At 43.7% G+C, this 22,403-nt stretch overlaps 1 protein-coding gene across 3 annotated transcripts in view; it reads right to left on the bottom strand.

The window, feature by feature from the left end:
• Positions 1-138: 138 nt before the first annotated feature.
• SLC7A10 (solute carrier family 7 member 10) overlaps positions 139-22,403 on the bottom strand; it is a 44,967-nt gene continuing 22,702 nt past the window's right edge. Inside the window, exons 2-11 of one of the 3 annotated variants that reach the window (XM_048316522.1) lie at positions 21,047-21,251; positions 14,721-14,872; positions 13,871-13,996; positions 12,756-12,909; positions 10,976-11,099; positions 10,777-10,880; positions 9,659-9,755; positions 5,875-6,024; positions 5,413-5,590; positions 139-4,454 (exon numbers count right to left, since the gene is read on the bottom strand). In XM_048316522.1, coding sequence (XP_048172479.1) covers positions 4,330-4,454; positions 5,413-5,590; positions 5,875-6,024; positions 9,659-9,755; positions 10,777-10,880; positions 10,976-11,099; positions 12,756-12,909; positions 13,871-13,996; positions 14,721-14,872; positions 21,047-21,251 — 1,415 coding nt within the window. In that variant the 3' untranslated portion in view covers positions 139-4,329. The remainder of the gene's footprint in view (positions 4,455-5,412; positions 5,591-5,874; positions 6,025-9,658; positions 9,756-10,776; positions 10,881-10,975; positions 11,100-12,755; positions 12,910-13,870; positions 13,997-14,720; positions 14,873-21,046; positions 21,252-22,403) is intronic. The other 2 variants (XM_048316523.1, XM_048316524.1) reach the window with 2 other exon arrangements.

Genomic DNA, 22,403 nt, shown 5'->3' with positions numbered 1-22,403 from the left:
CTGAGTGTTTGCAAGTCTTTTGACAGCCTATGCAGTACAATAGATATGTCTTACAACAAACCAAGGGGCAAGCCTGGAGGGAATTTGGTACTTTTTAATCAGACCCTTTCTTTGAGAGGAAAAACTGCTTTTGCTTATTTAAGATTTTTGGACTTGGCCAAAAATTGAGTTTTAATCTCCCAGGCAGGTGCTAGGATTTAAAATCCAGTACAAATATCTGTCTGAACCTGAACCTTGCAGGCAGCACACCTCGTGTCCTGTCCTTTGTCAGTTTGTCACCCTAGCAAACAGTTCAGTGAGCCATTTTTCCCTTTTCAGATTCTGTTTCTTGTGATCTTGGCTACAGGGATTAAATGGTTACCAAGACTGAGGTGAGTGGTGGTGATTTACATTTTATCCTATGTGTTTTTTTATTTCATTCTATGTGTTCCCTGCTTTATGATGCCTTCTGGATCTTCCTTCTATCGCTATGTCTTACTGTAAGACTCTAAGACAAATTTGGTTTTGGCCTCTCAGCATCTTCTCACTTTCTAATCCTTTTTCTTGGATTTTCCTTTTCCATTTGTCCAAGCGCAGAAGTTTCTATTTGAAGATAGAGCACTGTTGAGAGGTGTCAAGGACCAAGGAGAGGAGGTTTAAAAACCAGAGTTTGGTTTGCAACTGTCTGAACTCTAAAGCTTTAGGAAAAGACAAATTCTAAGCAAAGTTTACCCTTTATTTTTCTTTCAATATCTCTCATAGAACTCCTCAGCAGCTGAGTAACTGCTAACAATTTCTGATTTGGTTCTTGGTACAAAGGGGCTGGAAACCAAATTTTTTTTCCCAAGGTTTAACAAATTAACAATAAGTGAAACGTGAGAAGTACCTTGACAAAGGCTTCTGAATATGAAGTGTGGGACAGCATGTCTGCTGGGGGCTGGTTGGTTGGTTGGTTGGTGTCTTTCCTTTGAAGATGAATTATTTTGTTTAACTTCAGCTCTCCAGCACGTTTCTCTCACAGCATTAGCTTGTTTGGAGGTGGGCTGTGGCAGAGGCTCTGTCCTGGGCTCCCAACCCACCACAGCACCTCGCCAGACAAATGTGCTGCTCCCCTGGGGCCTCCAGCCCCTGTCTCAAGGTCGATGGCTGCATCAGGGCTTGTGCTTTCAGAAGTGATGGAGCATGGCTAATGAAATCTTTTCTGCGTATTTTTGGATACATGTTTTGTAAAGATGCTTCCAAGTCAAATGTATTATTAAATACACAGGGACTCATCTGTCCTTCTTGAGTTGGAGGAAAGCTTTGAACTGAAACAGCATGGTGCTGAACCCAAGGTTCAGTCCCCATATGGGTCAATTTCTTAAGAGCTGGATTCGATGTTCCTTGTGGGTCCCTTCCAACTCAAAATATTCTGTGATTCTGTGAGTCTCTTCCCTTGACCCTTCTGAGATCAAACTTTTCTGGTTTATGTACTAATGTGAATGGAAAAAATTGATTCCTTTATCAAGTTTTTGAAAATGCTTGAGGGTAGCCAAGCCAGCAGAAGTACCTCTGCCTCATTCTCCTGCTTCCCAACAGTGCCCACTCGACTCCTGGAATTTTATCTTCTCTGCTTCTGTCTTGCAAAGCATTTAGCAGTGATGACATAACTGTTGCTGCTTTTTCAATACTGTGAAAATCAGATAAGAATAATCCAATCCTTTTTTTATTGACTTTTCTGTAGGCTGACTTACAGGTGATACTCCCCGGAGTATTTTTCTGCATTACAGCCTCTAATATTTTATGCTACATAAATATAATAGCACATAATTTATAGGCTTATATGGTACTGTGCTGCTATTCAAGTTTTATTTAAACTCCTTTCTGTTGGAAACAACTTGCTTCTCTGTATCAAGTATCACAATATTCTCAACATGCTGATATTGTCAGCTGTTTCAAGGTTTTTCTTTTGTTCAGTGGGCTTTAAAATACTAGTAATTATGTCTCCTTTGAAGCTAGTTGCTTTGTCTTTAGGAAAAATCTCTCTTATATGGATTGTGTGCTGCTAAATTTCATTTAGCATATGAATTTATCTTTCTAATTTTGTACATTGATTTCTATGGGTAGAAATTTTACACGTTAGGCACTAACATTTGCAAAGCCTTTATTGTATGTGACACTGTGAGCAGAGATGAAGCTGTTCCTAAAAATGAAACATTGTGGAACACTTTTTGGGGATTGGTATCTAATTCAAAGATGAAGTCTAGTAAATAATGCTGTTCTAAATTGAGCCTTCTGATTTAAGGCCAAATGTTATTAATTTTAAAGCGTGTGAGTATAATCAGGGAAAATTTGAGCCAAACTCAATTGACAATTAAGAGGAATTTGTTCTTTAATTTTGCTTTTGATTTCCTTATACAACAGCCAGGAAAAGCCTTGGTAGCTGTTGCAGCATTACTACTATTACTATTATTACTACCTTTCTCATTACCATACAGACTTGTCTCAAGAGCTGCAAATTTTCCATGCTAGCTCATTTCCTTACCTTAATTTTTTAAACAAACAAAAATAAATCCACGCCAAAACTTAGCAGTTCTGAAAGCAATCAGTATTGCTGATGCTGTAATACATTTAGTTTTCCCACTAGCTAATAAAGGTATTGAAGGAGTTAATCTGTTGGAATTATACCACAGAAAGTGGATTTTGAGCTATGGAAAAGGAGACTTAGCCATGAGAGCCTCTGACATTATTTAAAGTTCAGGTGCTGCTTAGCCACAGAGATTTTTGCTCTGATTTTTTTTTTTGTTAAAGCAAGCTGAATATTTATGATTTCCATTAGCAGACTGTATGTTCATACTGTTATTTCAAATGTGGTATCTTTCTTTACATGTGTGCATATATACACATAAAACCACACCTTTTTTTCTAGCTAAATATATATTTTGATCTCTTATAGTTAACAGCTTTATACAAAGAGAAGAATGTAAGCTGTGTTCCTTTTTAGTGTCTACCATCTGAAATTTTGGAGAGAGATGAATAGAATTTTAATATATAGATATTACTATTATTATTATTATTATTTAAAAACAAAAGTATTTCTGAATAATTAACTAAGAGATAATGAATCCGTAATTTTTGTGCCAGGACCATAGAAAGATATTTTTAAATTACACTCAGATGGCTGTTACCAAGGCTACTGAATGTCATAGTTTTTGTTTTCAAAAACCGTGAAAGAATAGTAGCTCAGAGCTGTTCTCAGATTTTGCATTTTCAGAAGATTCCCTGTTGTAAAAGTGGCCATATTGCTACAGCAGCAAATCTCCATATATTAATTAAGTGCACAAATGAGATTTTTTTCCTAGTGCATGGCACAAATAAAATATGCAAAACACTTTCTAAGGAGCATCTGATGTGTGAGTAATTTAGGCTCGTTACTTGGTTGAGCACAGCTGAAATGGGGAATTGGTCTCTGAAGCAACGTGGCACCACCTGACACCTCAATAGACAGGAGGAACATCAGGCTCCTTTCCCATGTTTCCTTTGAGTTCCCACTGCTGATCCCACTGCAAACCTCTCCATGTCTCCATCCTCCCCAGCTGGCACCTGGATCCTGCTGAGCTTCACGCAGGAGTTCCTGGGTGCTGCAGTGAGCCCTGTCCCATCTGGGATGCAGGAACCCCCCTCCACCTTTACAACAATGCTTCAAAACTGAGATACTTGAGATTTAGATCACTACTTCTGTATCTTTTTTCTGTGTCACAAAATGATGCTGGAACTGTCCAGATGATTGTTGGTGCTGTAGGTTTTACTCTGCGGTCCGTGCTCAGTGCAGTCACCCTGCCCCAGCTGCGCTGGTCTTTGGAGCTGGGATGGAGATGCTGTGCTCCTCCAGCTCTGTGAAGGGGTGATCCCTTGGATTGTAACTTTGATGCCTCATGTTATGTGGGCATTCACCCCACCCAGGGGCAGCAAGAAGTCTCCTTGCTTTCTCTTGATTTCTGTACTTTGATTTTGTGTTGGGAACTGCCCTAGTTTTGAAATGCCTAAATTTGTATGTCTCTGGTGGACCCTCGTGGTGACTAAAATCAATATTCCAGAGCTGTGTCTGTGCTGCTTTCCCCTGCTGAGCAAGAATGCTGCCAGAAAAAAACCCCAACCAGCACCTTATTTTACACTTTATTTCTTTTCTTTTTTTTCTTTTTTTTTTTTTTTTCTTAGGGAATAACTAAAAGCTACAGAGGCCATAAAGGGTGTAGCTCATTTTATGGGCTTCACTATTGGAGCTCTAAAACCATTTTTTTTTTCCAGAAAAACTTTTTTCAAAAATCAGCATGTAAACAAGAAGCCACTTCAGCCTCAAAGGCCACGCTGTTATTTCCTCACTGCTGTCCCGCTCACCGGCTGCCAAGAGTGGGCCGAGGAGGCCTCCTCCTCGGCACTTCCACACTGAGGGTACACCACAAAACACAGCTTCTGCCCCCAGCACGTCATGGACTCTGCAAGGAGCAAATGGCCAGTGGTTAATGGGTGGTTAATGGGGATGCTTGAGCTCTTCTAAACAAATATGTGATGCTGGAGCGGTGCCACATGGGAAGGAGGCTGCACAGCCCTGCTGCCCCACTGACTGCCCCTTCCAACCCTTCTCAGCTCCAGCTCAGTGATCAAAGAGTGTTTGTGAAGCAGGGGCAGGTTAAGATTGAACAGCTTTAGGAATACCTTTCCCCAGCCCCTCACAGAGCTGCCAGTGCTGCCCATGGCAGGCTGTCAGGATTGGGATGGGATGGGATGGGATGGGATGGGATGACTGCCAGCCCTCCTGGCACTGTGTCAGCCCAGCTGCAGTGACCACTGGCCTTAGGGAGCTGCTGGCAGCAGAGCCCACTGCAGCTGATGGAAACCCTCCAGTCAGAGCAGAGGGCTGCAGTGTGCTTGTTTGAAAGTCCTCACTTTGGAGCAAAGTGATTAAAAATCAAACACAACCAAAACATAAAAGACGTATTTGCAGTTTTAATTTTATATGAGGGATAATGTAAGGCTTTGTAAGAAACTTTTGAGTATGAGATAGTTCATCATGTCACACAGGGCTTGTGTGACATGACGTGCTGGTGGAACAGAGGGAGAAGGCAGGGCAAGGGTGAGAAACTCCTCGGTCCCTTTGTGATTGCTCATTTGGTCTCCATGTGCATCAAGTGACACCCTGGTGTATTTGCCACAGGACAGGCTGCTGTGAGCAAGCTGAGTGGATGGGCACAGAGGCATGAGAGGAGGCAAACATACCCAGCAGTGAACAAAACATTTGCCCAAAGGAAAGCACTGCCTGGCAACTTCATGCCCAGGCGCTGCCAGTGGCTGAGAGTGGTGGCTGGTCTCATACAGGCAGTTTCCTGGCTGTTTTGGTGCCAGTGTGTCAGAGTTTAAGCAGGGAGGGCAGCAAGGCACATAGTGCTGGCTTACCTATCAGCCTATTTACACACTTTGGTTTATTTCTCCAGTAGACTCCAAGGAAAAACACTGGCACTCCGGTTAAAATGATAATTAGTCCAACCCCACAGACGATCGGCTCAGAGTATAAGCTGAAGATCAGCAGAAATGCCCAAAACGCCAGATAAGTGATGGGGATGAGGAGGTTCACCTACCAGGAGAAAGCAGAGCAGAGCACGGCTGTGCAGAGCAAGAGCAGTGGCTGACTGGTTGTGGTGGGCTGCAGGCAGTGCAGGCTTCAGGCCCCCCATAAGTTGTGTCCCCCTTCCCTCTACTGCTGTTGTCCTCTCTGCCCATCCCAACAAGTTCACAAGGGATCTGCCTGTGTATCCCTCTTTTGCACTAATGGCACTTTGGGACATGGTTTGGGAGGTGTTCCCATCCCACCCTTTGCATCACTATTGCAACCAAGAAATTTAGCTTTAACAGTGTCACCTTGATAGGTCTGAAGATTTTGGGTTTCTTCCAGCGTAAAACAATCAGGCCTATAATTGTCACTCCATAGCAGAGGTAGTTAATAAATGACACGTAGTTGATTAGCGTGTATGTGTCTCCAACAAGCATGATGATAAGTGTGGCCAAACACTGCAAAGAGAGGAGCATAGCCTTCTTGAGCCATTACTAGAAAAGATAGCTTAAAAAAAACAAAACCAAGCAAAATTCCCATTAAAGCATTAAAAACCCTTTTGTTTATGGCACCTGCTGGGATTGTGCTGCCTCCTGTGGCTCTGTGCCTTATCCCCAAGCTGTGCCACCAGGGCTGGGGCTAAATGGGTATTTTGGGTGATTTGGGGCATGCTGAAGTCAGAGACTAGAGGGTCTGTTTATAAATACCCTGGGGTGCTGGCATAGGTATCTCTGCTGCCCGTGGCTAGGCAGGCAGGGCTGGGAAGGTTGGCAAAGTTCCCACTCCACCTATTTCTGTTAAGTGTTTTAAAAGCTATTGAATGTTATGGTGAGGACTCCAGGTGAAAGGATTTCTTAGACATAACATGTTGTGTTTCAGGCACTATGTTGTTGCAGGTGCTCTGTATATTATAAAGAATTAGAGGTTTGTCCTTTCTGCTGCTGGCTCATGTCACAGCTGATCAGTATCATCAATCTTTTGAGCATTACTAATGTTTGGAAACTGGCAGATGGATGGTGGAAATTCCCAAGCTTTTGCTTGCTTTTTTGAACTCTACATCTGCCTAATACTGATACCGAATTGATTTTCACCTTTTTTGCTTTTATATATTCTCTATATTCTTTACACATACATTTGTAGCGCTGCAGCCTATTACAGTATTTGTAGCTAGCTTTTTACCTACTCTATTAGACAGAAAGACAAAATAAATTCCCAGTGGCTCCAAGGTGGGGTCCAAGGTTAGATTATCTGGAAGCCACGGTTGAAACTAGCTCTCCAAGACACATTTTAATTAAAAAGTTTAGTTCCTATCTAAGTGGGGGGGGGGAGGAGGAGGGGGGGCAGAGGTGGGAGATTCAGAATGGGTTGAACTGAGGGGGAATTACCTCATTGTTTATGTCTCTAATTGGGGATTCTTGTCAATTATGCTAATTTGCTAAACATATAAAAATTGTATGCATTTTATATTATGTGTGCATCTTCAGCGCTTTCCACCTAGCCAGTTGTGCACCTAAGGATCCTTATAAAGGTAACCCTTTTTATCACCTAAGTGTGTCTATCTTGTGATTTTACGACCAGCAAAAAGCCATCAATACTGTAGAGCCAGGAGAGCTGACTTGGGGGCCAGGGTGCTGCTCCTCAAGCCCCCCACCCTGCTCTTTGGTACCACAGGAGCTCAGCACTCACCTGCACCAAATAGCAGTCCAGTGAACACTCTGTTGGGGCCCAGAGCCGGAGGGAAACTAAATATCCAAATTCCTCCAGAGAGTGCTTAAGATTTTGGTCTGTGTTTATCTGGGCTCCCTTTTTGCTTTTGTCCCTTTTTTCTTAATCAGCCATTTCGATAGTAAATTCCTTCCAGGAGGGAAGGTTTCTGCACCTCCAGCACCAGGAATTAAGCACCACCACAACCGAATGCCCCATTAGTCCCTCTGTTCCCCTATTCAAAGCCTTGCAGGCTTGGCAGGGGGATTTCAACACCTTGAACAGTTTCACCACAAAATGGGTTTAAAATTGGACACCATCTCATATCGCTGATATATAACATGGTTGCTGCTCTCCCCTGAAGTGTGCACTGTGTCATATGTGTGTACACCTCTCTACTGCCACTGGTGGGCTTTGCAGTGATGTCGCTCAGAGTGGCAAGATTCCATGTGTAGGTGACACTGATGTGTCAGATCTGCTCACAGTGCGGGTGTCATCCCCAGTGGCTCATGGCTGAAGAGGGGGTGCTGCCCTCCCGATGGCCTGGCCATAGCCACATGGCTGGCAGGAGGGCCAGCTACTCCCCACCGTCTTGCAAAAAAACCCAAGTCTGTTTATTTTACATTTAGCTTGGCCTTTTGATTTTTGGAAGTAAAATAGTAAATCAGTAAAAATAAAGGTCTCACTGGTAGTGTTGAAATAGCTGTTCTCCATGAACAAACAAACCTCTCCATGCAGAGATCTAGGTGTGATTCAATGGAAGAGAAAAAGAATCTGATGTATCAATTAGGTTTGCCTAACGTGTAGCCCTGTTTGCTGTTGTAGCTGCCTACACTATACTATTATTATCTTTCTTAAGAGATAAATATTTCCGAGCTGCATTTGATGTGCACTGAGCTGGATTAAAACACCTTCAAATGATGAATTGATATGCCATGCTTGTTCTGTGATTTGCACTGTGATTCAAGGGGGATGGCGTGGCGTGGATCAGTCAGCTCGACAGGCAGCTTGCTCTTGTTGGTGCTGTTCCACAGAGAAACAGCCTCTGAGACTCAGTGTGTTGTTTCAGCTGATGTGTTTTTAAGGACCAAGGAGTTCTGCCTCATGGGCCCCAGCGGAACACAAGATTCCATGATGGGTGCCCAGGGCAGTTTACCCCAAACCTTCAGTGGGCAGTAGGCAAGATGTTTGTGATGGGGCACTAAGCCCCAGGAATGCTGTAAAACCTAAGCAAGATGCGTATTTTGTCATAAAAGGGGAATGAGGAGGAGGCTTATTCAGTGAAGTTTGTATGGGTATATTGTGCCAGGGTTGCTGTTAGAGCTGGGAGACATGTAAACATGCATCTTTCTAGTGCATCTGGGGTCAACCCCTCGTGGTTTTGATATCAATGGCAAATCTGCAGTTGGCAGCCATTGATACAGCCAAGATTTCAAGCAAATGCCCTTTGGGGAATTCCTTTGCTTGGGCCCTACAGCCTTGTACAGCAGCAGTGCGAATCATTTTCTTCTTAATCATCCTCTATGCTGCTGTAAAACCCATCACACATTCTAGTTTCACTGTCGATAAAAGCATATGAAGCTCTTTGTTTCAAATAATAACTTCCCTAAGTCATTACTACTGTGGAAATTTGTCTAAAAAGTGAGGGGAATCTTTTTCCCATGGGAGCACATCAGCAACTGGACCAGCCCCTGACACTCCTAACAGCTGGCCCGTTGGTGTCTGATCTTTGCAGGTGACCTGTTGTCTGCCTGATGTACCATTCAGCAGACACATTACTCAGGGCCATTGTAATCATTGTCCCTACTTAATTTTTTGGCCTGTGAAAGAAATACCTGTGGCCCTCAGAGAACTGCGTGATCACCCCTCACAAGATGTCTTGGTTGTTGAAAGTAATTATAGGAGCATTTTGTCCTTTCCCTGGGACCCACCATAACTCTGGCTTTGGTGGCAGGACCTAAAGCAGCCTTGCCTGAGTGGGATTAGCAGTGACCATGGAGATTTCCAAATGCTTGTGGGAAGCAGGCAAAATTGGTCTAAGGAGCTCGTCTTTTCTTAAATGAAGTATCTCTGTTTCAAAAGCCAGTCCCTACCTCTTGCTGCAGGACAAGAGTTAATGAGCTTACACTGCAACGCAGGTTATGAGGGAAACCCTTCAGGTGTCAGGGGATTGGGAGAAGGAGGAATTATTTCTGAGGCTGAAGGCTGCTTCTCTCTGGGGCACTAGGAGCTGCTCAGCTGGCACCTACCAGCTGCAATTCAGGCTGACCCACTGCTCCTCTTCTGGGGTAAAACCACCACTCAAGTGTTTTCCCAGCTCTTTTCTCTGTGATTTAGTGTTTCTAAAAGCAGGTTACATGGTGACAGAGGAGGGATAGTAGCACTTACGCAGACAAGAAGGGCAGGAATGGGTGTGCAGTGCTTGACGTGGATCATGGCAAGCAAACTTGGCAAATGGCCTTCTCGAGCACCAGAGAAACATAACCTGGAAATAAGAAGAGTAATGATGAATCCACTGGGTATACAACAGCCTCTCCAGTCCCTAGTCATATAACACCTCTTATCTCAACCACCTGCTTTGGTCTTCTCATGGAAGGGAGCTGTGGCTGCCACTACAGAGACAACTAGAGACTGTGAACCCTGGGGAAAGGTATTTAAACTAAACCCTTCAGTATACAAGGCCTTCAACAGCTAAAGTCACCTGGGAAAAACCTGCTCTGAGATGCCGAAATACCTCTGACGACTCTCTGCTGGCCAGCGTTGTCTCTTTACCCAGTGAGGGATGAATACTCTGCAGGTTGTGTGGGTATTTACAGTGTCAAAAGGTTTTGGATAAGGTTTAACATGCCTTAGCATTTCACTTTTAAGTGTATACCCTGTTACATATGCTCTTCGATTTGTTGCATATCATACCCATGAAAGTGCTGTGATAAATAACTTTCCCAAGGTACTTGAGCAGTTTCCTCAAAAAAACTTTATAACTTTTAAATTAAATTCAGACAGGTCAATTATTATAAACAGGCTTTATTGATTGCAATCTTACAGACTTTACAGATGCTGGCCCAACTATCAGCAGTTTCCATGCAACGTATCTTGCTTGAAAGGTGATTTTCCAGCATGGGCATGAAAATGCCTGTGACTGAGTACAGCACCAGGCCCCAAAACTGAGCAAAGCACAGTTTAGCTGGGAGCTACTGGAACTTTATTGATAAAAAATTACTTTGGTTTTATGCGAAAGCTGTGTTTGGATCTTACTGCGAGTTATTCCACATCTGCAAACACTTTCAATAACTCATGAGGATTAATTTGCAAGAAATTTCATGATTTAATATTACTTTTGCTAATTTGAAACAGAATAATTCATAACTGATTGTATCCAACAAACCCAACAACAACCTCATGCTCTACAACATCCAAAATGTCTAGCTAGCATTTCTTTAGCAAATGCAATTAAAACAGCCCCTCCCCAAATTAGATAATGTTCATAAAATTGTACTCCATCTAACCTTGATGAGGTAAAAAGGTATCCATTTATTCCTCCAAATGTAGATAGAGCCACTGAGACTGGCATAACCCAGGAAAAATAGCCCAGTAACTTTTCACCAAATGTCTAAAGCAACAGAAGGCAGAGAAACTGAAATACACTGCAAAGCACAGTACTGAAATCAAAGTGTATTTTAGACATGCAGGGAATGGTTTACTTACTACCGCCACAGCGTTGGAGGACAAGAGCTCTTGGGGTGACATGGCAGTGAAATATGCAATGTTGGTGAACGTATACACAAATGTCACCAATGGGATGGATATGAATATGGCACGAGGTAGGTTCCTAATAAAAGAATTAGGAGGGTAGACAAGAAATTACAATCATGCACAGTGAGGTCACAACAGCTGTGTACGGCCTGGGGATGGTCACCCAGCTGGGTGGGTTCATTGGCTGTTTCTTTGGAGGGAAGCAGTGCTTCCATCAGCTCTCTGACTCACTGCACATTGGAGAAGGCTAAAAGTGCTATGAAATGCTGTGTCTGCAGGGAGTTTCCCGGTACAAAGGTACCACGAGCTCCGTTTGGGCTCTTTACTGGGATTGGGACAGACTGTTACTGAAAAATGAAACATCCGTTTCCCAAAAGCCCTATGTGGAGGCACCGTGGTGGGATAAAATGTCTTGCTTTGCTTTACCTTCGCCTGCTCTGAAAAGGAAGGGGATCCTGTTGTTCAGCTGCTGCCTTGGGCCATTGTGTACCATAAACCTGGTCTGGTCATACAATACCGTGGCAACTTACAGTAGTACAGATGTACTTGATCTCGAATCCAGAGACCTTCTTAGAGGTGGATATCTGAACTGTTCTGTATCTAACATAATGCATTTTTCTCTGTGTGTCAGATTTGGAAAAAAGATTTTAGAAAGCATGTTTAACCTTGTGAATTTGAACAGATTTAGGAAAAGTAGGAAGTGGTTTTGGTTATCCAATTCTTTTTATACTTTAATTTCTCCTCTAAGGCTGCAACAATATGTAAAAATAAAAAAGCACCATTCACTCCATTCTCTCTTTATTTCTCAACTAAGGCCATATTTACCTTATTTAAATAATAAATTTTTTATTATTATCGTTGAAATTGTGGTCATCCATTAAAATATTGTTGTTTATTAAGGAAACACATTACCACACTTTCTTTATTCCTGACAAGATTTCTGGACATACACTTTGCCACTCACTGGTGTGCAGAGATGCTCACAAGGCTTTAGCTTTAAGTCATTCCCATCCAAGCTGTAATAGCTTAAATTTCTTCTTGCTTAATTGCTGTGTGCATTGGGTGCCCAGAAATAACTCATGCTCCAAGAGCTGCTCTTGACATTTGTCATTCCACTTTATTAACTCAGAAATGTTGAAACATTTGAACTTTGCTAAACTAAAATTACCTTTCCCTCCAGCCTTCTCAGGCTGCTTGTGATAAATCATTTCCAAGCCCCTTTGTGTACCCTGGATCTGCAGTGACCCAATGTAAGTTGCCTTGGCAGGCTGGTGCCCACAGCTGTGCTGGGGCAGAGAGTGCCACTTTCACTGCACAACTAATCTTCTCCTTCAGGTGTTTGTGGGAGACCTTTGGGTGAAAAAGCAAAGCAACTTCCAGGATAATTCATCTTTTTATGACAAAGAAGATTCTCCCTGTAGATACTTGTGTGGTATCTCATTTATGGTCAATCTTCTGCTATGGAAAATTGACTATGATTGAATAGTAACATAAAGATACTGCCTTGTCTGTAGGCTGCTTTGATTCAGTTAATACCTTGTGCAATATTTTTTTAATTTCAGTGTTTCTGTAACTTGCCTGCTGTCTGTTCTAAAGAAAAATCTTTCTCCTTTAGAAAGACCAGTCCCACAGACATGGAATGACATTGCAGCATCTTATGAAATGAGTAGTACTATCAGACAGCTCCACTGTCTTAGCCTCTTCAAGAAGTGTCATGGAAATGGATACTTGCCTGCGGGGATCAACCAGCTCTTCTGTTACATAGTTCAAGAAGTTCCAGCCACTGAATGCAAAGGACCCTTGAAGAAAAGCTAATGCTAAATGCCCCACAGATGGAGTCATCCAAAAATTGAATGCGTTGCTTGGTGTCAACTCTTTGTAGTTTCCTGCATAGAGAGCGCAAGCAAGATGTTAAGCCACGCCTACCTTCCTCACACACTTTAAAATAGGTAAGCTTTCACTTTTTAGTCTTTATTCTTTATTGGAACTGAGACTTCATGCTCTTCATGTCACCATGGGCTGACATAGCAATTGCAGTGCTTTCTGCAGGACCGTGTCCTGGTGGGGCAGCTCGTGCTGTACAGGCACCCTTCACCACCATCTGTGCCACAGCAACTCATGAGACCCTTTGTCAACCTGCACTGTCTGAGGGTGGATCCTTGGCAGTATAAATTCCTACCTGTTCTTAATGCAATTTTCTTTTAAACAGTTTGGTGTTGTTTAGTAGAAATCCTTGAAAATAAAATGCCTATGGGACTGAAAGATTTGTCAAGACTATAGGACTATTACCACTGAGAAAAGGTTTTCTGCTCCCTGTAAATGTGATATTTCTTCATCCTTTATAAGACTCATCATATGCATGATAAAAATATCAGTCTTTTGTGCTTTCTGCTTTCCAATAACTGGTGAATCAGTGAGACATTTTTTGCCTGTGTTTAATCTTGTAAGTCACTTTTTGTAGGAAATTGGACTAGTGCCTGAAATGAAGCAAATATCTTCCTGCCCTAGGCAAAGTATTGCTTATTCGTTTTACACCCAGAGCATTTCAAATTCAAGGAATGCACAGTGGATTAAAAATTTTAAGTAACTATTCTGAAACACTGTGAGCTGCTCTCCTTTATTCTATCAAATCCTACAAGGTAAGCTCGAAAGAGACTTTTTTAAGGGGATACAGCTGATTTCTCCCTTGTGTTATACTTTCCACAGCTGTGTCAGTATGCAACTCCACAGCTCAGCAAAACCCAGCACACCTTCAGGTCAGTTTGTAAGGAGGAAACAGTGCAGTAAGTGGGAAAAATAAGTGTATCAACAGTACCATACCAATGTTAGAGCTGTCTCACAGAGTACCTTTAAAGATCTGTATGAAGCCCACAATAATGATAAGGGTCAGGGCTAAGAGTTTTCCTGCTGTAAATATATCCTGAATGCGCGTTGCCCATCGCACACTGGAGCTGTTCACCCAGGTCAGGAGGACTGGAGAGCAAAAGACTGAATTCAGTGAAATGAAATTATGTTTATTTAAGAAAATACAGTCAAAATACTGAAAAACACACACATGTTCCTGCAGGGAGCTCTAGCGTGGCCAGGAACGAGGGTGAAGAGGACAATCGCCTTTCCCAAGGATGCTCCCAGCTGCAGGGGCATCCCTGGCAGCCATCAGCCTTCACCCCTTGGCTGCTGCCTTGGGGCTCTCCCCAGCTCCAATAACTGTGCCTGAGTAGTGCTCAGCGTGCAGGGATCATTGCCTCCTCACAGAAACAGTGAATGTCTTCAGTCCTGGAGCTTGGGTTGGCTTTCGCTGGCTCCAGAAGTAATTAATGCAGAGCTGGCTGCACGCTGCCTTCTGCACACTCAAGTTTGTAAATGTGAAAGAAGACTAGGAAGGGGAAAGGCTCAAATGGTGGTGGGTCACAGGCGCCTATGCCTCTGTGTCCCCTCCCACATGCTCACCTGCCTCTACTTTCCCTGGACCCACAGGGATTCAGGTGCCTTTCTGCCTCACTCCAGGCCACTAGATTTGCTGCAGGCAAGTGGAAAGGGACAGAATATCCCACACTGGTCACAGTGCCTCTCCTGGGGCCTCCCCACCAGCCTTTGGAGTTGTGGCCCTGACTCCAGCCTGGCTGGAGCGGCCCCTCAAGTAGTCCCTTGTAAAACCAGGGCAAGATCTGTGTGTGTGCAAGAAGCAAATACTCACGTAAACACACCATGGAGAGGATCCTAGAGGCATTATAGGGGGGAATACAGTTAGGGAAGACAGGTTGCAGGACATAGTTTGAGAAGGTCAGTGCAATGACAGCCAGACTAGTTGGGTACATGATAAGCACTGCGCTCCACAGCAGCAGAAACCTGGAAAGACAAGGAAAAGCACAAGAAAGCAGTGCTGGTGCTGTGCTGGAGGAGATAACACACGCTCAGCTGTGCATGACGCATCAGAGCTGAGCAACTTCGTCCTGGTCACAGGACAAGTGACATAACAGTCACTTACTTGTGACTCTCCTTATCCCTTTTCCCATGTTCTTAGCACAATCTAGATTTTAAATGAAACAAGCATGGTTTAGGAATGTGTGGAAGAGCAAGGATTATGAGCAGCAGGCATGTTTTGATTTAACTGTGTGTCCAGATGAAAGGATCTCTGTTGCTCCTGGACTGACACATTACCACAGCAGACAGGAACTGTGGTACCGTGGACAGGACTGACATGTACCACAGAGGAGCAGTCCCTCCACTGAAGGCACCTCTAAAGGCTTTTGGCAGGGCTACAGGCAGTGGCTGCACTCTTAGGGCTGCTACCAGTTCCCTGCTGGTCAGCAGGGGGGTTTCTTGTCACTGCTAGTGTTGGCTCTCTGACCCGGGCCAGGGCAGATAAGTGCTGCAGTATTTTGTGATGGATCACACAGCTGGGGTCCACTGGGCTGGCTGGTTGCCTCCAGCTGTGGCTTAAGGTGATTGCACCCAACAAGGTATCTGTGCAAATAGGAAGTGTGAGATATTTTGGTTTCTCATTCTGTGCAAAGAAAAAAAAAGTTAAAAAGGCAGCAGTTGATCTGGTTAGTCTTTAAAAATATTTGAAGTATTATTATTTCTATAGTGAGAAGTAGTCATTGCAAGAATGTGAAATTTTTCTTGCCATCTGTATGCACACACAGATACACACACAGTCATTTGTTCACATACATGCACAAATGTAATGCGCAGGGATGCCCGACACAAATGAGGATTGGAAAAGATATTTCCAAATAAGACAGTATAATTTCCATATTACGTGGGTTGCTCTTTAAGGGGCTGCACCCACCCACTGTGTTCCCTGCTTGCAGGCCTGTAGATCTGGCACAGCTGAGGGAGCCCCTCTCTGTGCCATTAACCTGGAGGGAGTACTGCTTGCTGGGTGCTCCTCAGCTGAGGTGGTAAATGTCTCTCAGTCTCATCCTTCACTTTGCCTTCTTATTTCTGAGAAGCATGGGGCAATTATTAGCTATCAGAGTTAATTTGGCAAACCAAACTGATGCAAGAACTGGGTGCCTTCCTAACTGGCACTGTAGATTTTTACAATAAACTCAGCAGGTTTTTTTTCTTTCTCTTTATTTTGTTGTGTGACTCCGCCCCCTCCGCCCCCCCCCCAACTTCTAATGTTTTTCATTGTGGTTCAGAGCAGTTTTCTCCAGCGATTGCTTTGTGATATTTGGTGGTGTTGATGATGCACCCAGCTTGGGACAGCTCTGCAGATCCTGCTTGCTGAGTTAACTCAGCTGGTCCACACTGAAGAATAAATAGGACCTAAAGGCTGCAATAACAATTTGCTGAATATGATTAGGATACTGATGGTTCTGACTGAGGTCAAGTTGGTTTGTACGGCTGTCAACTGGCAGGGTCTTTGCAGAGGCTACAGGTTTTTCCCTGTTATGTTCACCTTCACCCATACAAATTATGTAGGCCAAGAACTGTGTAAAACATTCAGTGGGGAGAATGACTCTGAAAACATTATTTCAGGCAAAATTGGCCCTTGTTTCTGTGTTGTAATATGGAGTGTGGTATAGCTGGTATTGGGTAGAATATGATTTAATGGGAATGGATTATTTATGACAGTCATGGAATTGAAATGCAGGATTGATAGTGCAAATTAAAGCAAGTGCATAATTTTAGCACTGTCAAATGTGAAGCTCAAGAGAGATGGCAGTAAAACAAGAAGGAAGATTGCCTAAGGTGTAAGCCCACTTTTATCTTGTTTCTACAGGTAAGTTTTAATCAAAACCCACTTCTGAGAAAAAGATCTTCACACTGGTCACTCAGATCACATTCATATCCCCAGACAACCAGCTGTGGGGGCCAGGGTGCATCGCTGGCATGCACCTTGTTCTCATAGTGCCAGCGGCTGCCAGGGCAGGATGAGGACCTGAAGGCCCAGCTGGCTGGGAATGGCTGTTCCTGAGTAAAATGGCTTGTGGAGAGGGGGTGTTTGCTCGAGGCAGGGAGACCACAGCAAGGCATACCTGGAATTACTTTGTTCCTCAGATGGAAAGTGGTGGAATTATTGTCCTGAGGGCTGAGCTATGGCACTGAGAATGTTAGGAGGTGGAACTCCACCCTACAGCCTTGCAAAGTTTCTCTGTAACTGTGATTACAAGAATACCAGAAGTTAAATCTTCTTTTGTTGCTGTCTGAGAAGTGATGAGATCTTTATAACAGGCTTGAGACAGCTGAATGTAAAGAAAAAGGATGTTTGGTTGGTTTTGGGGTTTTGGTTGTTTGGTTGGGTTTTTTTTTCTGAACATCGGAGTTTGCATGAGAAATCTGAGCTCCTACACGTGCTGGTGGTGAAAGAGCTGGTAAAATAACCTCCCTGCCTGTATTCCTGCCTGTATTCTAGCTACTGGCTGGATGGCCTCCCCTGTGTTTGGTTTTGAGTCTGATCCAAAGTTCATTGAAGTTAATGGCACACACTCCCATCAGTGTGTACATGAATGAGACAATGTCTAATTAGAGCCCATCCCCCCATTTTAGAAACAGGCTGGAGTATGTGGTGCCATGTGCTACTCTTGGGAAGGTATGGCATTTGTGTGAAGTACCAGTCATCGCTGGACTAAAACTGAATTTTTTTGCAGATATCTCTGCATACAAATTTCCTCACCTTTGGAAAGAAATAAACAACATGGTTTGATCTGGGACTTAAAGAGTCTAGTGGACTTGGTGAAATCAGTTCTCAAACATCTATTTGGGATGTGCATGTACTCCCACAAGGATCTCACATAGATATTAAATGTTATGGATTCAAAGCAGCCTGTGAAAATACAAAATTCCATTGTACCCTACTTGTGCATCATTAGCAAAAGAAAACAGTTTGAAGCAGCTGCTATAGTACAACTCACCTTAGTACAGTTCAGGAAAAACTGAACTGGTTGAAGTAAGTTGGAGCCTGTTTGAATACTAGTAATGCTATCCTACATTGCTGAAACACTGCCTTTGGAAGATTCAGATTTTTGCAATAACAAAAAAGAAACATAGAAGTATATTTGAAGCATATTATACTTGCAGTTTAGAGTGACACTTATCAAAGCTTTGGCCGAAAACTCTCTGCTGACTGATTTTAATAAGGACATATGTCCAGTCACTGGTCTCTGCTGGTGAAGCAGCTGTGTTAGCTGCAGCATTATTGCTGAGCATTCAGAAGAAGTTGTACTGATCAGAAATGCACTGGAGGGTTTTTCATGAAGCTGAATTTATTCATTATCTTCTGCAAGAATACATATTAAGCCTTTTATTTACTATTTGGGGTAATGTTCTTTTTATGACCCGTACAGATTTGCAAGCCCATATGCATGTAAGAATAGCTGTGCTCAGATGGCTCCTACAGCACAGGCTGTGACACATTCCCTGCAGTTTGTGTGCTTGCACACAGATGCTATTTAAGACCAAAATGATTTCTAAATGGAGATGAAATCAGGAGTCTTTCTCTGGTACCAGACCAGAGCCTAGTAATACTGGAACCCTTCCTCACCTCGTCCTTCTCCCCTGGCCAGAGGAACTGGGGAGTGTCTCTGCTCAGGGTTGTCTCCAACCAAGGTTTGCCATCACCACCACTGTTCAGCAGTGTTTCATGCTGTCCTTGACCTGGACTCAGAGCAGGGCTCCTGCCAGCTCAGGAGATGGCCCTGCCCTGCCTCCGTTATTCCATTCACCTACTTGAATCACACCAGCAATGTGGCTTTTTAAATTAAAAGTTATGCAACCAGCTATCGATACTGTCAGACACAGAAGCTGGGGCATGTAGTACTCCAACGGCTGTTATAATCAAATAGTATTTCTTTGTGCCTTATATCCATGGAGTAAAACATAATAAATGGGAGGATTTTGGGAGACAGGGACAAGACTACAGAAGTGGAGCTGTTGTGGTCTGGGTAGGTACAGCATGTGCTCTTATAACAAACATCTTTGTGTGAATAGACCAAACCATCCAATTGGTCACTGGGAAAATGAGATGCACTTGAAAGGCAGACGCACTAAAGCTTTGTGTGCTGAGTTTGATGTACTTTGCTGTAGAAGGATTAAATCAAAAGAGAGAAACAGTGGTTTTTATCTCAGGGAGGCACAGTGCAGACCCCTTTAAGCTCGGACCCTGTGTGCAACTGCCAGTGGTGAATGGGCACTTCCCAAGCAGGGAGCTGAAGGTGCTTTTAAGAGTTCCCCAAAGCTGCAGGCTTTAGGTGGTGGCTCAGCAAAGTGCAGCAGGGCATAATCCAAGTTTGGCTTTACTGGAAAATATGACCGAATCCCCCCTTTTTACACCAAAACCTACCTGAAGGCTTTTGCCTAATGCAACACTTTGTCATCCTAGTGGGACTACTTCTTTTCTTGAGAGAAGAGCTAAAGTCTATACACAGCAAGAACGGGAGCACTGCTTCCCTTCAGGGGACAGGTTGTGCTTTTTTGATACTGCTTGTGCATTAGAAGCCTGGACACCAAGTAAGTGCTGCCCAAGCAGAACTTCCCACCTTGGAAGGTGAGACTGTCCCCAGGTACATGCTGGGCAGTGATCAATCAACTGGTGTGTGGTTTGTTACAGCAGTAGCATAGCTTGGTGTTTGCAGGAACCAGGCAAGTTCTCTGAATGTGGAATAGTGAGCTGAGGAACAATTTAAAGCTGGGTTTAGTTGTACTTGATTTCTAAGTAGTTTCATTTTCTGCCCTAGAAAGCACAATTCTTTTGGTTTTGTGGAACTCTGATGTTTCTGGCCTCCTTCAAAGTGATGTTCCAGGGATGGGACTTGTGACTGTTTGTGGGGCTCTATACTCTCATTTCCCTGGTCCCTGCTTGCAGACACTGTTCCCGTGAGTAGGCAGTGGGGAAGCTGCTGCCTGCCTGCTGCAGTGCCCTGGGGAAGCAGGAACTTTGCTGTGCAGCTCCTGCCCTCATGAAAGAAAAAACCTCAGTGGAGTTGAGATTTGGTTAACCAAGCCAATGTTGTTTTTATCTCAATCTGTTCTGTGGTGTCAATGTAATTTTCTGTGCAAAGCAGGACAGCAGTCAGAGAAGAGATTCCATCAGCTGAAGAAACACAGACTTCATGAACCAGCATAAGGCAATGGCTTAAGTCTAAAAAGCATCAGAAATGTACCTTGTGACCAAGGATGTCTGTAATGCTGTGCCCAGTGCCTGTGTGGCACTGAGCTGAGGCAGGCATGAGAGGACAGCCTTTGGGATAGGGTGACAGACTGCCTGTGTTATGCCTGTTCTGATTTGTCCTTGCTCAGCAGCCAGCTCAACTGTTATGAGCTAATTTTCCATCTCACATGAGAAGGAATACTCTGGTTTGGTGGTTTTTTTATTTTCCTTACTCTTTCTCTAGTTTTCTCTACTGATGCTAATTTCTTAACTAAACCACCAGTACATGGTATGGCCTCTCTACTTCCAATAAGAGAGCTGGTCAGAACATTCTGCTGCTTCTCTAGTAGCCTGTAGGCTGACAGCTTAATTTATTGTGTTGAATACATGAAAAAGTGTACACTCAAATAAAAAAGATAACCTCCTCTCACTTGTCCCTTCCTCCCTTAGCCACACTACCCCATTAGTAGTCTTTTCAAAGAGAAATCACTTCCTGAGTTAGCATTCCTCCCCCCTCTGTATTTACAGCACTTGGTTATTCTGTACAGCTGCAGTAAGTGAAGCAGCTCTGCTTTGTTTCTGGTAAGTAGCTCCAGCCTGGCCTCCCTGATGGGTAAAGCTCTTCAACACAAGGCACTGATCATTCATGATTGGCACACAGGAATTATCACCCGGACACAGCATCACTCTTTTCTGTCATGGACTTGACTGAGTCAGTGAGGGAAGTGAAAGCATCTGTCACCTTTCCTTGCAAAGCAGCACCGAGAGGTCTGTGTAGGGGCAATTTGTTATTTCTAACAGAGAACAGAAAGATTGATTTTGCTAAAGTATTTTTATTGATAAATGTTGTCAGATGGCTTTCCCACACCAAATACATAATATAAATGTGTTTTCAAATTAGTTTATAGAGATAGGGTACTTACCCGGCTAACCCACCAAAAATCTCTGTGACATAGGAATAATCCCCTCCTGACTTGGGGATGGTGACTCCCAGTTCAGCGTAACACAGCGAGCCAAGGGCAGCCACACCGCCGCCAAGCACCCAAATAATGAGAGCAAGTCCCACCGAGCCGGCGTGCTCCAAAACTCCTTTCGGTGAAATAAAGATCCCAGAACCAATTATATTACCTGGAAAGAAAAATAGGTTAGCAGTGAGGTAAAAGAAAGTAAATATTTTTCTTCTATTTATTCAAAAAAAGGCAAACAAGCCCAAAGCCCCCACTCAACCAAAAAAGACAGCTGTGCCACCCCCTTTTCAGATTTTCCATGACTGCACTTTTTCTGATTACAGCCTGGCAAAAGTGTTGCCATTTATCAGCAATCAAGGACGGTAAGTGTGTGCTCAGCTCTGCTGAAGCACGGTAAGTCTCAGCTGAGGATCCGTGAGTTTTCTGGCATGAACTTGCTCAGCTTGCACAACTGTCTGCTCTCACCTGCCATGCATAAGTGTATTATTGAAAGGAGTTAGAAATGACTTTGTAATGAAAATTTTTTATCCACTCCTAAGAGGAATTTGAACAAGGCCCATTTCCAGGGAGGTTAGGAGGTCAAGAAACAAGAGAGTAGCACTGTCTATAATGATGGGCCCAAAAGGTGTGCTTGTCCACCAAGGATGGATTTAAGATTATGCTTGAAAAGCCAATCTCAAAGTCTGAAATACTAGAAATCCATTAACATTTTGTACTTGCAATACCTGTGCTACTTAGTCATCAGCCATACATTTTAAAGTTGTAATGTGGTATGACTAAAATATTAGACAATATAAGACAATTGAGATGATGTGAGTTGAGGCAGTGCTGGGTATAGAAAAGGAGTGCTGGATACCACAGGTGCTCTTTTTTCATGTGGGGCCAGGGTGTGTTACATGATGGGTGAGCAACGAGCTCACAGGTTGGGCACAAAGAGTTGTAGTGAATGGGGTGACATCAGGATTGTGACCTGTCACTAGTGGGGTTCCACAGGGCTCCATCCTCAGCCCTGTGCTCTTCAGTATCTTCATTAATGACTTGGACCCAGGTCAAAACGAACACTAAGGAGCTTTGCTGATGACACTAAATTAGGAGCAGTTGTTGACTCCCTTGAGGGCAGAGAGGCCCTGCAGAGAGACCCAGACAAATGAGAGAGATGGACAATCCCCAACCATGGGAAGTTTGAACACAGGCAAATGCTGGACTCTGCACCTGGGAGGGGGCACCCCTGGCTGCATGGATGGACTGGGAATGAGAGGCTGGAGAGCAGCTGTGGGAAGGGACCTGGGGGTCCTGGTCGATGGCCAGTTGG

The sequence above is a fragment of the Corvus hawaiiensis genome, chromosome 12, assembly GCF_020740725.1.
Source record: "Corvus hawaiiensis isolate bCorHaw1 chromosome 12, bCorHaw1.pri.cur, whole genome shotgun sequence".
NCBI lineage: Eukaryota > Metazoa > Chordata > Aves > Passeriformes > Corvidae > Corvus > Corvus hawaiiensis.
The sequence above is the reverse complement of the archived record's forward strand: the minus strand, read 5'-3'. Positions and strand labels throughout refer to the sequence as shown.